This window comes from Centruroides sculpturatus, unplaced genomic scaffold (genome assembly GCF_000671375.1).
Source record: "Centruroides sculpturatus isolate CEXI.00-Female unplaced genomic scaffold, Cexi_2.0 scaffold734, whole genome shotgun sequence".
Taxonomy (NCBI): Eukaryota; Metazoa; Arthropoda; class Arachnida; order Scorpiones; family Buthidae; genus Centruroides; species Centruroides sculpturatus.
Window position 1 is genome coordinate 175,042 of NW_019384907.1, and position 18,044 is coordinate 193,085.

Consider the following 18,044-nt stretch of genomic DNA (forward strand, 5'->3'; position numbering starts at 1 on the left):
CTCAAACTTAGCAAAACTAGATTACCTACAGTATATACTGTCTACTATAACAATTTTCACTTTCTTAGCATATATGATAATTAATTAAAATGTTGTGTATTAAATCTGTTATAAAATTATCAGTTTTGTTAATCATGTAAGAATAAATACCGCTATAACCTTTCGCAAAAATAAGCAAATTTTTTAGATTAGTAAAAACATTCCGAAAAATATGCGCGGAAATATAGTGATATTGAAAATAAGAACTTACTGTAATTAATATTGGAGAAATACACAGAAATGTGAACAAAAATAACGTATATTGTTTTAAAGTTGAAATTAAAAGTATAGCTATGGTAAAAGTAACATTGCTTCAGTTTACATCTCAATATAAATAAAGCTTTTATAGAAAAAGCAAAAGCTTATTACATAATAAAAATTAATCTATTGAAAATTGTCATAATAAAGTGTGTACACTGTTTTGACTGAATTTTACAAACTGCAAAGAACAAAAATATACTTATTTTCTTCCTCATCAGAAATTTACAAATACAGGTAGGCCTCTTACAACGCGATACCTTTACAACGCGTTTTCGCTCCAACGCGGTTGGAAAAATGCGAAATTTTCTTACAACGCGGTTTACGGTAATTAGAAACGAATTATCTTCACATAACAGAAAAATCGCAACGGATCACGTGATACGAGCCACGGTTCGATATATAGAGCTAAAAGTCTTTGAAAACAGCTGTTTGTCGACGTTGGCGTGTTATTCCCTTGAAAGTTTCAGGGAAAGACCAATTTCTAGACAGATGTGCATCAGTTACCGTAAACACTCAAATATATCACTAAATTTTCGATCATTTATACTCTTTCAATAAGTGGGGATTGCAAAAGTGGTCCAAAATACAGTATAAACTTCTATTGCGTATATATTTTTAATAACATAGTGAAAGGAAGTTATTTTTTGCGATTTTTACTGTCCACAAAACTGATTGAAAAAAATTTTAGCCATAACAATGCCGAATAAAAAAAAGGACCGTCATTAAAAAGGAAATTTATAACTCTTCAAACAAAGATAGAAATTTTGGATCGAATTAAAAATCAAGAGCGAATAGCTAATATTGGTAGTAGGGTTTGTCATTTCCCGGGAAATTTGCCTCCAGCGGGATTACGGGAAAAATAATTTCTTTTCCCGGGATCCCGGGAAATTCCGGGATGAGATAGTAAAATAGAATTTTATATGAATAAAAAAGATCATACAGGAATATCATAAATTTGAATAATTTAATTTATTTTCTAGTAAGTAACTAAAAGTGTAAGGACAATCTCACCCATACGGACACGTTAGGCTCAATTAATTTTTGTTCTCCTACATTATAAGATGAAAGTAAAATAAAGCGTTTCATTGGGAGTTTTAATGATTACGAAAAAAAAAATACTATTTTACTTCTAAAGATGAAATAAAAAATAAACTAAAGTGCGATGAGTGATATTTACTTTCAGCAAGTCTCCGCTGTTCAATGATGCGCAAACACAATACATAGATATTACATGAACTAACAAGTAGAGACTTGTAAAACGTAGGTAATAATATGCAGCAAGAAACCTCAAAATTTCTCTCTTAGGTGAGTCTTCAAGATGCAACTTTTCGTATAATAAAAAATAGAAAGAAAACCTGACATGGTAAATTATTATTGAAATGCGAGATTTCCCGGGAAAATAAAATTTCCAGGGATTTTTCTCGTAGGGAATAAAACGGCGAAAATCCCGGGAAAGAAACCCTAATTGGTAGGCATTTTAATTTAAATGAGTCGACTATTCGGTCGATTAAGCAATCGGGAGAAAGGATCAGAAATTTGGTCGCATCCGGATCCTATTCTTGCGAAAAATGTTGCTCGTCGGAGTGCACATATAATGAAAAAAATGGAACAAGAGCTAATATTATGGGTAGAAGATATGAACAAGAAACAGCAGTTTAAGCGCAGTTTTATTTAAAAGCACTCGCCTTTAAATAAAACTGCACTTAAACACAAAGCCTTAAAAACATTTGATTATTTAAAACAAATGGGACAGTCGTAAGCTGATGAAACCAGTGTTAAATTCGTGGCTACCAATGGCTGGTTCGGAAAATTCAAAAAACGCCATTCAAACGCCAAGTTTTTCTCTTTTTAGAACCGAATCCCAGTTCTTGTATTAAGTTGGTGTCTCCTATAACGCGATTTCCCACAACTCGGTATATTCAAGGAACGTATCTACCGCGTTGTAGGAGGCCTACCTGTATGTATTAAACATTAGATTTTTAATACTTTTCTTCAAATGGGCTTATGCTGCACTCTGAGAATTGTCTTATACGACAGTACTGGGCAGTTTTTCAAGTATGGCAAAATGAATTTTACCAGCTTAACTTTAAAACTAGCCTGGCGAGGATTTCTGTGTCAGTATGTTATCAAAAAAGTCTATGAGAATTCTAATTACTCTCACCAAACTGTCCTTTATCCTGGTTTGATATTAAGCCAAAAAAAGCTCCATTCCTTGCAAGATGGTTCAGGGTTTCAACGCACTCATAACGTGCAACTTTCTCTTTAAAAACTCTAATTTTGATCACAAATAATTTGAAATGAAAATGATGATTTTTAGAAAATATTTATATGTAAATATATAATCAAATAGATAAGACATGTAGGAAATAGTTCTTACAATAATATATAATTGGTAAATTACTCGACAAAATTGGAGACTTCAATATCTTATTTAAATCACTTGTTTTGTCATTCGAAAGGTTTACATACGGCTAAACTTTTCAAATCGCAGAATAAACTTACATAAATATTTAAAGTTCTACACATAAATTCAAATTTTTATAATTTAAAATCTGTTTGAAATTATCGGACAATATTCAAATGAATCGAACAAATTTGTTTAGAACAGATAAAGATGGAATTTTTTAAAATTATTATTTTCATTTATTTTCTTAATTCTTACAAAGCTCAAAATTCAGACTGGAAGTTACCAATGGCCAGTAACATTACCACCTTTGAGTACGTCAAATTTGACATTTTGACAACCAGAGAATTAAACTTTATGGCTTTCGGTAAAACTTTTAAATTTAAAATGAAACCTGATTCATCTCGATTATTTTGGACTGCAAAACTGTTTTCTTACGTGGATAATAACATCAAAAAATTCTATTTACAAAATGTCTTCTTCGACGGACAAATACTTTTCGAAGGGCATATCGAAGGAAGAAACGATAGGAAAGTAACAGGATATTATTTACAAAAAGTATTCGTCGGAAGAATAATTATAAACAATACAATTTACTATCTAGAGCCTGCCAATCTTTATTTTCCTCAAGCAGATTCCAAGCTTGGTATCATATATGACCTTAGTAGTGTCAATGAATATATGTATACACAACCATCCTGCGAACGGTTAACGAAACAAAATGTAAACGATATTAACAATTTCCATTCATCAGAGCCTAACTACAATAATTTGCAAAAGAAAACTTTTCAAAGGTAAGATTTCAGCATAAAAGATTCTATTCTTTTAAGCACTAAGATCTGGTGTAAAAACTGTATGACTTATATACAGCAATTCTGTATAATATATAGTGGATAGTGGAGAACTACTAATTATTATTTTTTTCTATCTCTAGCAAAATATGTTCCATGGAAGTATTGATTGACCACACGTACTATCAATACATGGAATCTGATATAAAAGCGGTACTACTTGAAATCATACACCTTATAAGCATTGCCAATTCGATATTCAAGGAATCAGACCTTGATGGAACTGGAAAATCGGGACTTATAGAATTCCTCATAGACAAAATAACAATTTTCGAACAAAGAATTCAAATAGCGTATCCATATTCAGACGAGAGCAGCGACAGTCCAGGATTTATAGAAAAGTTAAAAGAATATCAAAGTCCTTACTGTCTGTTAATCTATTTCACACACAAGGATCTCGAAATAGAAAACTTTTGCAGTAATCGTAAACTCGGAAGAATATGCTCTAATTCTTATTCAAAAAGTAAAATACACAACGTGATATTTATTACGAATGTTTTCAAAGGAATGGAAATTCCGCGACACAGAATGGCATTGACTCTTTTACATTATCTTGGACACGCATTCGGATGCCAAAATAATCCAGCAAATGATTCTTTATGTAGTCCAGCACACTTTCATAAAGATGCGGGCAATTACATTATGGAATCTCGTTACACCAGCGGAGCACATATTAACAATTGGAAATTTTCAAGCTGCTGCATAAAATCCATGAATAAATTTATTAAAACCAGAGGTAAGAATTAATCATTTTTTAATATTGATGAATAAACGACGACTAATCTTAAAAACAACAACAAAAAACAGATTATTGTATGAAAAAGGTATTTGATTCTTCGTGTCAAAACGGCATCGTCGAAGAAGGTGAAAGCTGTGACTGTAATCCCTCTGATCGAAAATGTGGGAAAACAAGTCTTTGCTGTTACGACAAACAATACACCATGCATTGTACGCTTAGATTGGGAGCGTTTTGCACATTTGGAACCGACGAATGTTGTAATTACAACTGCTTCAGAACTACTTTGAAAGAGAATAGAACTTGTTTCAGTAACAAGCCTTGATGGAACGTTACCGGTATTTGTGATGGATCTTCTCCTTTCTGTCCTGCACAAATGCAACCCGATGGTATATCGTGCCTAAATAACACAGGCATATGTATAAAAGGAAAGTGCAATACCGAAATATGCAAAATAAAAAATCTACGATCTTGTCATTGTTCTCGTCGCACCGAGTGTTTTGTCTGTTGCAAAAATAAATCGAGTAAATGTCTACCAGCGACGTCATTTAACATCTTCACGTCGACTTTGGAAGCTTACGTCAAAACAGAGGGTACTGAGTGCGACAACAATCATGGATTATGTACAAGGTAAATGTATTTATATTTGCAATTAAATTAAGAATACATAATAACTGTTCTTTTTGTTTTGTAGTAACGGAACTTGCAAAAGAAAAAGTATCTATAAAGAACATACAGTAGCGGAGTATGCGTACGTATTACCTTTCGTTATGATCATAGTGATTGCTATTGGATGTTTTGTATCGCAGCAAGAGAAACGACCAAGCATTATAGACATTAGTAGAAAACATATGAGTAAGAAAAAAATGATAAAATTAAAAACCATACAAAAGTAATAGACTATTATTCAAATTTTACTATTATGTGCTATCATAATGTGGAAATGTGGTGTGTAAAGTATACTTTTCGAATGCAATTTTGAATATGTTTCTGTACTTACATTTGAATTAATGATTGATTTTTGTGAATATATTATTTTTAAACTGTAGAATTTATGTACTGAATATTATAAATATCTATTATTTTCATCACATTCGACAAGTGTTGTACGTAAAATTTACTGTATACTATTTTAGTGAAATTAAATATTTAGTATATTTAAATAACTCAGACCTGACAAAGTTCGTTTTTCTTATTATTGATTGTAACATGAAAGGTCATGTAAATGTTTTTTTTTCTTTTGAGCAATACACTGCGATGATAGTATACTGCACAATATTTCTCCTCTTACAAATCTTTTTTCTTTAAGAAAATATATGCCGTACTTCAAAGGTATCTATTACTTTATTTCTTTGTTTATTTACACATGTTTTCCTTTCTGCTTCAAGTGCTTGCAAAACTGTTTACTTTCCATTTCTGAAAGCTTTCATTTTTGTCGATAACCTTCTAAAATTGTAATTGTTCAAGAATTGCAAGTCATAATATTACTTTTAGAGTTTTATATAGTTTTATCCTATTTTTTAAAAGTAGGAAATATAAAAATGCTGTAACTCTAAAAATAGAAAACCAATCGATACCCATTAGCATATTTCTGAAATGAAATGCCTCAGAAACTCAAGTTTATGATATTATATACATAACTTTTATACACATATTCGTCACGTAAATGCATAATATCGATTATTCCACATAACTGATTAAAATTCTTTCTCATAAATACACAGAATTTCGAACGTGAATATCTTAATTATCTAACAGCACGGAATATTCAGATAGGAGTTATTATTAGCGCAACCTTGGATAACACAGGTTATAATTTCACAGTCCCTCTATTAACAAATGCATACGTAGAGTTTGATATGTATAAAATTCCATTAAAAGAAAATTTAACAGTTATGTGAAATTTAAGCAATTTAGAAGTGTATTCAAAACATTTGTATAGAATTGTAACATAATAAATGTTACATATATATTAGATTAGCTTGAACTAGAAATTTGTCTTTCGGCATAAAACTGTACTATAAATTAGCAAACATGGATTGGAATTTACAAGGTGTCTGCATGGGATGTTTCTTAAGGCCTTGCTGGATGATGTCTGTCGTCTTCGGTTTAGAGCCATTCTACATATGTAAATGTAAAACAGATATTGCCATTTTGTATAACGAACAATTAAAAAATACTTATATTAAGTGTATAGAAGTTATTTTATGGATATCCTTTGTTTATTCTTGTTGCATGCAATACCAGGTTTCAGAGATTATACGATTTGTAAAGGATGGTTTGATGATGTCGGTACTGAAAATACAACAATGAATGCTGCCTTCGGGTTACTATTTGCAGGTTATTCAATGTGTTTTAGTTTTCTCCGAAACAATAAATTCAGATTACTGCAAAATGAATTAAAAAACGAATATTTCCGACAGAAAATGATAGACGAAGATAATTCCACAATGAGAAAAATATCCCTAATCGTTGCTTTCATTGTGATGACGACTGTATCTGGTTTTCAATTGGTTAATGTATTTCTGCATTATCCCGCTATGCAGAGAAGACAGTATTTCGAGGGAGAAGCTATTCTGTGCAGCGTTGAAATTGCTTTGGGTGTAATATTTGGCAACGGAGGAGTTGGATATGGAATACTGTCAGGTGTATCAGTATTGCTCGTCGCTCAGAAAGAATTCGAACATCTCCAGAATGAACTATTTGTAATAAAGAATAATGAATTTCTGCCAAACAAATTAAAGGAACTTATGCAGCGTCACGAAGAATTGTGGATATTTGTTAACCAGTTAAATACGAAGTTTGATTTTGTGTTGTGCTTTGTTTATTTTGGTGGTCTTTCGATGACGAGTTTTTTGTTTTATGGATATTTATTCATAGAAATGAATGAATTAATGCAATATATGTTTTTAGCAATGTCCGTAATCTTTACGTTAATTAGTGCATATTGTGGATGTTTAATGTGCTGTTTTGCATTCAAGGTAAATATTATTCGAGTTTTATCCTTTCGAGTGATTTAATTATAATTTGTACTACTTTTTTTGGTTTTTCCATTATATGGGCACTAAGAGGACCTCATTCTAGTATATCCATTACGGGTTCGGCCAGAGCCTACAATGGTGTGGTCGGGTGATGAGAGATGAGGTCCGACATATTCGGATTGACCATCCCCGAAAAATTCCTGTAAACTTTTAAACTTCTTCTGATTGATTCCGGATCTCCCGGCAGTAGGCTTCCATTCTAACTGCTCGGCCATTTGGCCGTTACAATACCTACTGCTATCGTTAGATGCTTTTGATTCTAAATATTATGTACTATGTACTATTAGAATAATATTGCATTGAATTCATTTTATTACTCTTATTATCTAGATGGAGAATGGTTTTCAAGATATTCGTCAATTTGCTGTAAGCAATTTAAAACTTGAGCAGAAACTAAAGGTACAGTTTATGTGATTTTTGAAATTTTTTCCAATAAATTGAACCTTTGCGATATTTCTTGAATAAGCTTGAATAATAGTACTCTTTATTTATATATGGAAAGATATATTATGTTCAGTTCGATAATTACTTTGTTTCCAATAGTTTATTCATGTTATAGCATGACATCTGTTAGTTTATGTAAAGAACTGTATAGAGATGATTTTACTTTTCCACGGATATGTGCATGACGATTGAATTTAAAGACAAAGATAGATTTTCCTACTATGTTTCTATCAAGTTAAGCATTAATTAACATATAACAAATGCCTTTGTAAAAGCATTCTTTGCTTTTCTATGTCTTTAAAATACAAAAATTTCGATGGAGAGAAAATGAGAGAAGACAAATTACGCCATTTACTGGTTCATCCGTGTCTCGTTTAAAACTGGTCTTACCGAATATTTTTTACTTTACATGTTTATTTATAGAACTGAATTGTGTTGGTATTTGTTGTATAAAATTTTCTTCAGTTTTCATTTTTTAATATCTTGTGTTCTTTACGTATTTTTCCAGATTCTTAACTTTATGAAAAGATTCGGAAATGTTTCGTTGTGTATTACGGTGGGTGGATTCTTCGTCGTCAGTAAAAAATTCCCTCTTAAGGTTGTCATTCCTGTATTTCTGTAGATAATTTTTAAATTTCATTCAATAAAGATAAAAATTTTCCGTATAATTACAAAATTATATTATTTTTCAGATGGCGAAAACCTTGCAATCTGTTTTTTCTGGCCTTTTCAAGTTAAAAAACGTATCGAATCTGAAGAAAGAATGCGACAATAACTTCTTACGTAATTATACTTCTTATAATTGAAAGTATAAAATGAAGGAAGTGCGAAATTTTATAAATGGAATGTTCGAACGCTTATAATCGAAGTAATAAAATGAAGAGACAAGTAAAGTTNTGAATAATAGTACTCTTTATTTATATATGGAAAGATATATTATGTTCAGTTCGATAATTACTTTGTTTCCAATAGTTTATTCATGTTATAGCATGACATCTGTTAGTTTATGTAAAGAACTGTATAGAGATGATTTTACTTTTCCACGGATATGTGCATGACGATTGAATTTAAAGACAAAGATAGATTTTCCTACTATGTTTCTATCAAGTTAAGCATTAATTAACATATAACAAATGCCTTTGTAAAAGCATTCTTTGCTTTTCTATGTCTTTAAAATACAAAAATTTCGATGGAGAGAAAATGAGAGAAGACAAATTACGCCATTTACTGGTTCATCCGTGTCTCGTTTAAAACTGGTCTTACCGAATATTTTTTACTTTACATGTTTATTTATAGAACTGAATTGTGTTGGTATTTGTTGTATAAAATTTTCTTCAGTTTTCATTTTTTAATATCTTGTGTTCTTTACGTATTTTTCCAGATTCTTAACTTTATGAAAAGATTCGGAAATGTTTCGTTGTGTATTACGGTGGGTGGATTCTTCGTCGTCAGTAAAAAATTCCCTCTTAAGGTTGTCATTCCTGTATTTCTGTAGATAATTTTTAAATTTCATTCAATAAAGATAAAAATTTTCCGTATAATTACAAAATTATATTATTTTTTAGATGGCGAAAACCTTGCAATCTGTTTTTTCTGGCCTTTTCAAGTTAAAAAACGTATCGAATCTGAAGAAAGAATGCGACAATAACTTCTTACGTAATTATACTTCTTATAATTGAAAGTATAAAATGAAGGAAGTGCGAAATTTTATAAATGGAATGTTCGAACGCTTATAATCGAAGTAATAAAATGAAGAGACGAGTAAATTTTTCACGATCCTGTTGTCACAGTGTCTATATTCTTCACATTTGAATTCAGACGTGAAGAATATGTTTTCAAAATAAATATCGAAAAAACAAAATAATGTTAAGAAAACAAACGAAAATAACAAACTTAAAAATTCCATCTTTATTTGTCTAAACAAATTTGTTCGATTCATTTGAATATCGTCCTATATTTTCAAACATACTTTAAATTATAAAAACTTGAATTTATGTGTAGAACTTTAAATATTTATGTAAGTTTATTCTACCATTTGAAAAGTTTCGCCGTATGTAAACCCTTCGAATGACAAAACTGGTGACATAAATAAGATATTGAAGTCTCCAATTTTGTCGAGTAATTTACCAATTATGTATCATTGTAAGAACTATTTCCTACATGTCTTATCTATTTGATTATATATTTATATATAAACTATTTTCTAAAACACATTATTTTCATTTCAAATTATTTGTGATCAAAATTAGTTCTTAAAGAGAAGGTTGCATGTTATGAGTGCGTTGAAACCCTGAACCATCCTGTAAGAAATGGAGCTCTTTTTGGCTTAATATCAATCCAGAATAAAGGAACAGCTTCGGTATGCAAGACCAGCTTTGGTGAGAGTAATTAGAATTCTCATAGACTTTTTTAACAACGTACTAACACAGAAATCCTCGCCAGGCTGGTTTGAAAGTTAAGCTTAAATTGCTTAATCTGTCACATATCTCATTAAAAATTAAACGATTCAAGAAACACAGACAGAAATACAATTTTGAATGCAAGAGAGGCCCATAACTGCGGCAATAATTTCTGGCACTAAATGAGTATAATCAAAATGTGATTAAAAACAAAACCTAGGTGTTGCATAATGCAGAAGAATATGAGTATGAGTTGCGATATGTAAAAACGCATCGCTTTTATGTAGAAATGACGAGTATGCTGCGAAAGCTAGAACGTGTTGTTGTTGATGTTGAGGATAGAATCAACTTACCACCCTTATTGTTTTGGATTTTTGGCAAGAAAATTTTGTGAAAGGAGTGTCAAGATTCCTCCTGCATATTTCTCTTGGCGAGTAGTGAAATTATATCTGTTTTCAATCTAGCTCCTCAAATGTTTCTATAAAGCGTGCACAATGAAACTCTATGCTAACAGAATTTTTCAAATAAATGTAGTCAAAGGGGATGAAACCAAATGTTAAAAGTTTTTTAAATACTGTATATTTAAAATTTATTTTTATGTAATTTTAGAAAGTGTACCTATATTTTGGTAACAAGTAAAAAGCGATAATTTCTATTATATTTTTATTAACAGATAAAAAGCTTGAAAATGATATTTTTGTAATTGTCTTAAAACGTATAAAACTGTTTTCTAATAAAAAATTTAAATACATTTTGAAAAAACACAAATTTGTGGTGTTCTTACACTTTTGTAACATATTATATATCTGAAAAGCAAGATGGCATTCACTTACCTTGTCATAATACTGTAGAAGTCAAGTTGTTCTTTCCCGGCATCTTCCACCGTCGACGGTGTAATACGTCCGTAAATTTTCAGATATACTTTTCCAAGCAACTTTCGGATTTTCATACGCATAGGGATTTACAGCCACTACTTCTCTCAACAGAAGTATGTCGTGATAACAAGAAAAACGCGTTGGAACTTTCCTAATGTTTTTCGGAGGAAACACAACACTAGTTATAGTAAAAAAAAAAAAATAATTATTTAGTGTTATTAAACATCATATAAATACATTAAAATAGTTTAATTTGTTTATTTATCTTTCCTGGTAATCCTCCGTGCAAAATGCTTCCGCCATTTTTTCAACTTATTTCCCGTGAGTCAATGCGTGATGTTCACTGAGTCACGTGATGTTATGAACGGGTGCCTCAACGACTTGAAACGTGTAACGTGTACTTCTGCTACCCGTACACGTTTAACGTTTGAACTTGTGCTTCAACCTCTCTATTCTTCAAAACGATTGTAGAATTTGTTGTTATTTCAAATTTCCTTGGTGAAATTTCTTTATATTTACATGGTCGGATTTCTCATTGCAATTGATGATAAATGGATCTAAACTATTACGTGTAAAATACAAACAATTAATATAAACAATATATATGTTTAATTAATTAAATTTCAACAACACATATGTATATAGTCTATTCTGTTCTTTTGTGTTTTTGTTTTACAATTATTAGCGTCGAAGAGAATTTACTTCAGAACAAAGTTTGTTGATATATTTATTGTTACAATGTTTTGGTTTTTGTTGTACCTATTTCAATTATGTTTCCATGAGCTTTCTTCGATAAATATCAAATTTCAAAAATCTTGTGTGTAAAGGGCATTGATACCATTAAATTTTGGTTATGAAAGGTCAAGGGGATTGAGAGATACAGAATGATTATGTGTCATTACTCGCGAGGGATCAAACTTAATAAATATTTTACTTATTATTGACATTATCAGTGTTTTGTAAAACTGATTTCTACATTTAAAACTAGGTCGTTTGCTATTTTATAATAATTAAGAATATAGAATTTTTTTTATAAGAAACTCTGATGACGGATTGCATTACATACAATTTTACTTATTAACTTTCATTAATAATACAAATGTTATTTTTACAATAATATCTAATAAAAACCAAAAAATTACGCAAGTCTTTGCTAGATATTTTTAAGATATTAATCATATTAATTGTTAGGCTTATTTTCTGCACATGAAGAAGAAAAATTATTCACATATAATTATTTAATTCATATTACAAATACTTTTCTATTAATACAAGATGCCAGAAAGATAAAATAATATACAATAATATTAATTGACTAAACAGACAGTTATTTAAAAGTTGAAAAACTTTTTCAATTAACTATAACATTAATTGTAAGACAAGATTAAATCAACGAATTAAAAGATTATAAATTTCATCAATGATAATTTGTTTAAAAAAATGTTTGTCAGTAATATCCTATCTGCAAATTATGTGAGAGACGATCGTATAAAATTTAACATATCTACATATCTACAGTACAAACATATATTTGTATTTATAGAACAACATGTTTTAATAGAAATATGTAAATTTTATAAATATGTACTGGTCAAAATCAATAATAGAAATAATGCTTATGAATTCTATGAATTGTACACATGCATATTATATTTAATGTAACAGAGTTTATACTAACATTATCATTTAATCCATGTACTTTACTATGAGCTTCTCTATAAAATTAAAGAAAATTACTTTAAAGCAATATCGATTGAGTTAATATTACTTTTTTCACATTGATTATAAGACACTGAAACTTTCCGTTTGTAATTATTTCGTACATTTGAAATTCTACATTTTCAATTATAAAAAGTATTATTAGTGGTGAAATTGCTGTTGCAGTGTATCTTCGCATTCGATACGTTTCTTAATTTTAAAAGTCCCGAAAAAACAGAATGCAACGTTTTTGCCATCTGAAAAAAAAACAAATTTTTGTAATTATAACTGAACTCATGCATCATCAAAATTAGTAAAATTTATGAATTATCTACAAAAACACAGAAATAGCAACCTTAAGAGGGATTTTCTTATCGACGACTAAGAATCCACCCATCGTAATACGTAATGAAACCTTCCCGAATCTTTTCATGAAATCGAGAATCTGTGGAAAATATACGCAAAACAATGTAAAAACATTGAGATAAAATGTGAGATAATATTTTATAACAGTTGATTTTAGTAATATAAATGAATACATAAAGTAAGACTAGTTTCAACATGCCACTCGGATTCGGATAGGAAACTGAATGGCGCTATTAAAGCTATTAAAGACTTGTTCATTCAGCTCTCCATTTAAATCATTGTATTTTGTAGTTGTGCCTTAACACCGAGGTGTGTTTTAGGATTTCTTATTTTTACTGCACATATATCAGTTTTGTTTTCGTCTGTCCGATAAACCCTAGAATTAATAAACTGTTCTAAAAGATAAAAATGTAAAATAAGGACAATAACAAATCGTATAGGCCTATTTATATAATTATTTATTAAATTCGATTACCGTTGAATTTTAATAATCGTTAGACATTCACAGCGTGTACTGTGTGCCTGTACTGTGTACTGTGTACATATGATATAATGAGCTGTGGTTGTGTACTGTAGATTGAAATTTGGGTTGGCAAGCTTTTGCACATGTGCCTTTAATTATTACATAGAAACGGCGATTTCATGAAAGCAAAGATCACCAAAAGAGGCGATAGGAAGATCACTAAAGGAAGCCATCAAGAAAAGTTAAGCTATAATAGAAAAATGAATTTATGTATAATATTTTGATATTTAGTTGACGGAGGAGGAGCAGTGCTCAAAACGTGTTATTGTACTTATAATCGTATTAACTAAATAAAGATGGAATACCGCCAAGTGTTGAAATAGAAATACACCTTGTGTTAATGAATCAAAAAAATTAATTTTTTAATATGTAAAAACAAATATACTTATAATTACTTTACACACGTTTTTAAATAATTGTGCACATAGTCACGGTAAAAGAGAAATTACCCATATTCTAGTACCCTGCGAGTTTGTCAGTTCTTTGCGAAAACTAACAGGATTCATCATAAAACAGCAATCATCCATATAAACTCAAAGAAAACACAACAAAATTTATCATTATAAATTTAGAAAGTATTACTGATGTAATATAAAGACGTTAAATATCTCTGACATTTGCTTTAGTTTTAATAAACTAAAAAATAATACAAATAATACCTTTAGTTTCTGTTCCAGTTTTAATTTCGATACAGCAAATTGAGAGATATCTTGAAATGCATTCTGCATCTAAAAACAGAAAAAAAAACGAAAATAGACACTTAAAATCATCTTACTAATATATAGTAATATAAAATACGAAATAATATTTATAATCTAAATAATCTAAACCAAAGAATACAAATTAAATGAGTAAAACACGAATAAAGATTTACCGTGAATGCAAAACAGCACAATAAACTGCCAAAATATATACAAAATAATGTAAAAATGATGGACATTCCTAGAAACAAGAATTGCCCTAATTCATGCATTTTTATGAATAAATATCCGTAAAACCAGAAACTTGTGATCCAGATGACACCGAAATAAAGTAAGCAAAGGAAAAAATTAAACTTTGTGTTTAACTGATTGACGAATGTCCACAATTCTTCGTGATCCCACATAAATTCCTTCAATTTCTTTTCCACGAATTTGTTAGTTTTCTTTATTAGAAAGAGTTCATTCAGCAGATGTTCGAATTCCTTGTGAGCAACGAACAATACAATCGCTGATAACAACAATGAACATGCAGTTCCTCCTATCAACAATATTAAAACTAAACCAATGTAAATAGTACACAAAAGTGCTTCGCCCTCAAAATATTGTCTTCTTTCCATAGACGGATAAAAGATAAATACAGTAAGCAGTTGGAAGCCAACAACAATTATCATTGCAAAGAGAGTAACAAATACAGAGAGTTTTCTCATTGTCGAATTATTTTCGTTTATCATTTTCTGTCGAAAATATTCGTTCTTTAATCCAGTTTCTATTAATTTCAATTTGTTGTTTCGGAAAAAACTAAGGCAGATTGAACAAGCTAAAAATATAAGTCCAAAAAAAGCGTTTAATGTCGAATCTTCAGTAGTGAAGTCATCAAACCATCCTTTACAAATTACATAATCACTGGCAATCGGTGTAGCATGCAACAAGAGCAACCAAGAATGTACCCACCAAATGATTGATATACATTTAGTATAAGTATTTTTCAGTTGAGATTTTTGTAAAATGGCAATGTCCTCTTTACAGTTACATAAGTAGAACTGGTCTACCCCGAAAATGAGAGATATCATGCAGCAAGGTGCTATAAAACAGCTCATGCAAATTGTGTCTTGGAAATTCGAATTCATGTCTGCAACTTTGTAGCACAGTTACTCATGAAGTAAATACTTTTGCTGTATGTTAGTTTCTTATTTATGCACGTGTATCTTTCTACGTCACTAGTGTTTTGTTTTTAGGAAACAATCAAATTTTACTGACACGATTTACGTACGGCCGTACACTTTATAATTTTAACCAGAAATACTTTAATATTAATACATTTAACCTTCACTTATCTGTGAAGGGCAGAGTGTTGACGAGTCGTAATTGAATTTTCTATGCTATCGGGTACTTAAAATTTTATGTTCGGAATTCTATGTACTTAAGACAAAGAATTTTCAATAATTTCATCGAGTAATTGATATTATGCATTTATGTAATATAAATTTACATTCTTTTCTCGAATTCCTGGATTATAGTCATAGTGCAACGAAATCGCTTTTAAGAGATATTTGCATTGAGTAATATGCCAACGGATTAATCCATTAACGTGTTTGAAATTTTTATTAAAATGGTTCTTAGCGTTATTGCTTTAAAGTTTTAATTTTCTTGCCGTTACCTTGAAAGTTCTATGAATTTTTAATAACGGCGATAAAACTGCTCGTGGTTCATTAATTTATTGCAACGTTAGCAGATTTATGCAGTAAACTAAATTAATCAGATGAAGATTTCATCGAGCACGATAAATTTACGACAACATGAGAGAACTTCGCAAACCTCGATAAGTTACAGAAGTTGGACAGTTTGGACGATGAATCTTGTTAAACCTCACGACAAAACTATCAAATTTGAAAAAAGTTGATGTTCTCATACTTTAACAGAAAAAAAGTTTCTTGCCTAATTTCCTAAATTTTATTAAAATAAGCAGAAATGTTTTCAAACAATTTTAACAAAATTTAGTAAAAAGACAGATTATTCATTCTAGATTCTCACAATAGTTAATGAAACTATACCATATCGCCCATAAAAAGAGTAAAATACTAACAAATTGAAAAGTAATTTTTTATACAAAAACAATAAAATATTAATTTCGATATTCTACACATTTAATATACGTATTTATAAATTGATCATTTTATAAAATGGCAATAACTTCTTTTCAGTTATTTGAGAAGAATGGCTCTAATCAGAAAATGAAAGGCTTTAGAAAACAGTTAGTGCTGATGTTTATCTTGAAAATTGTGTATAAAATTGATCACAAATTTATGCCTGTTCAACTTGTTGGTTATGTGCAATTTTTCGAGTTTTCTTTACATGTGTAACATCTAAATAGAGCCAGCTTCGTACATAAAGTGCTCTCGAAAGGTACTGTACACCGCTTAAGAAATTGCTAAAGTGTGAGTTGTTTTATTCCATCAATTCAATTTAACTTAATACAGTGGTACCTCAGGATACGAAATTAATCCGTTCCGAAACTGAGATCGTATCATGAAAATGTCGTAAGGTGGATCATCTTTTCCCATACGATTACATGTAAAATCAAATAATTCGTTCCAACGCGAAAAACATACTCAAATTAAAGCCAAGTAATACATTTAAAAAAAAACTGTAGTAAGAAAAACAAATGAAAAATGCGAACTAATGTAACGTCGTATGGTGAGTTTTTGTTCGTATCGTGGAGCAAAAATATGTTCGAATTTCATGTCGTATCCTGAAAATTTCGTATGCTGGGGCGTTCGTAACCTGAGGTACCACTGTATTAGTAAAATTTGGAAAAGATTCGAAAACAGATTAATAAAGTACTGACGACTTTGCCTGTGAAAAATACTTATATACACATATATAAGTATATGTATATAATATATATATATATATAGACTATATACATGTGTAATCTTGAAATTTAATAGACATAAATATTGTTTATATATTAATTGTTTGCAATTTACACGTACTAATTTAGAACCATTTTTCATCAATTGCAATGAGAAATCCAACTATGTAAATATAAGAAAATTTCACCAAGTAAATTTGAAATAACAACAGATTCTACAATCGTTTTGAAGAATATTTTACTAATTTAAAATTATCGGCGATTTTAATCCCACAAATATCCCTGTAACTGATCTAATTTTAAACCCACGGTTAGACGCGCGGGTTGATATAGATCCCCCGGCGTCTTTAAACGCGTGTATTTTTTAATGTTTTTAGTGCTGAAAAATGATGCCCTCAGTACCTTCCTTCGATGGTGTGAAGATCGCACCGAAAAAATTTCAAAATTGCACGAAAAATATTTTTTGCATAGAACCACAATGGAAATCAGTGGGTGTACTATAGTATCCCGCGCGTTTAACGGAGTAAGTTTTATTAGCGCGACTAACCGAGGTGGGCTTATCTGGGCCCTTAGTCTCGAGTTTTTCGTGTTACAACTACCAATGTGTTGAAGGTGTCACGTGGTACCATCTCACACTCTGACGTCAAATTGGTAGTCTAGAGCAGCGGTCCCCAACCTTTCGATCGCCGCGGACCGGCCAACGTTTGATAATTTTACCGCGGCCCACTGAAGGGGGACGTTGATTGTTTATATTTTAGATTAATTTAATTTAATAATTTTAATTTAATTGTATTTAAAAATGCCTTTAAAGTAATATACAGTTACACCAAAAAA

The 18,044-nt window shown here is 30.2% G+C and overlaps 1 protein-coding gene across 1 annotated transcript; it reads left to right on the forward strand.

Annotated features, from left to right (window-relative positions):
* Positions 1-2,761: 2,761 nt before the first annotated feature.
* Positions 2,762-5,385, forward strand: LOC111631584 (disintegrin and metalloproteinase domain-containing protein 10-like). Its single transcript, XM_023375847.1, has 4 exons — positions 2,762-3,498; positions 3,639-4,291; positions 4,363-4,921; positions 4,986-5,385. The coding sequence occupies exons 1-3, from the start codon at positions 2,915-2,917 to the stop codon at positions 4,614-4,616; spliced, it is 1,491 nt and encodes a 496-aa protein (XP_023231615.1). The 5' UTR covers positions 2,762-2,914; the 3' UTR covers positions 4,617-4,921; positions 4,986-5,385.
* Positions 5,386-18,044: the final 12,659 nt, after the last annotated feature.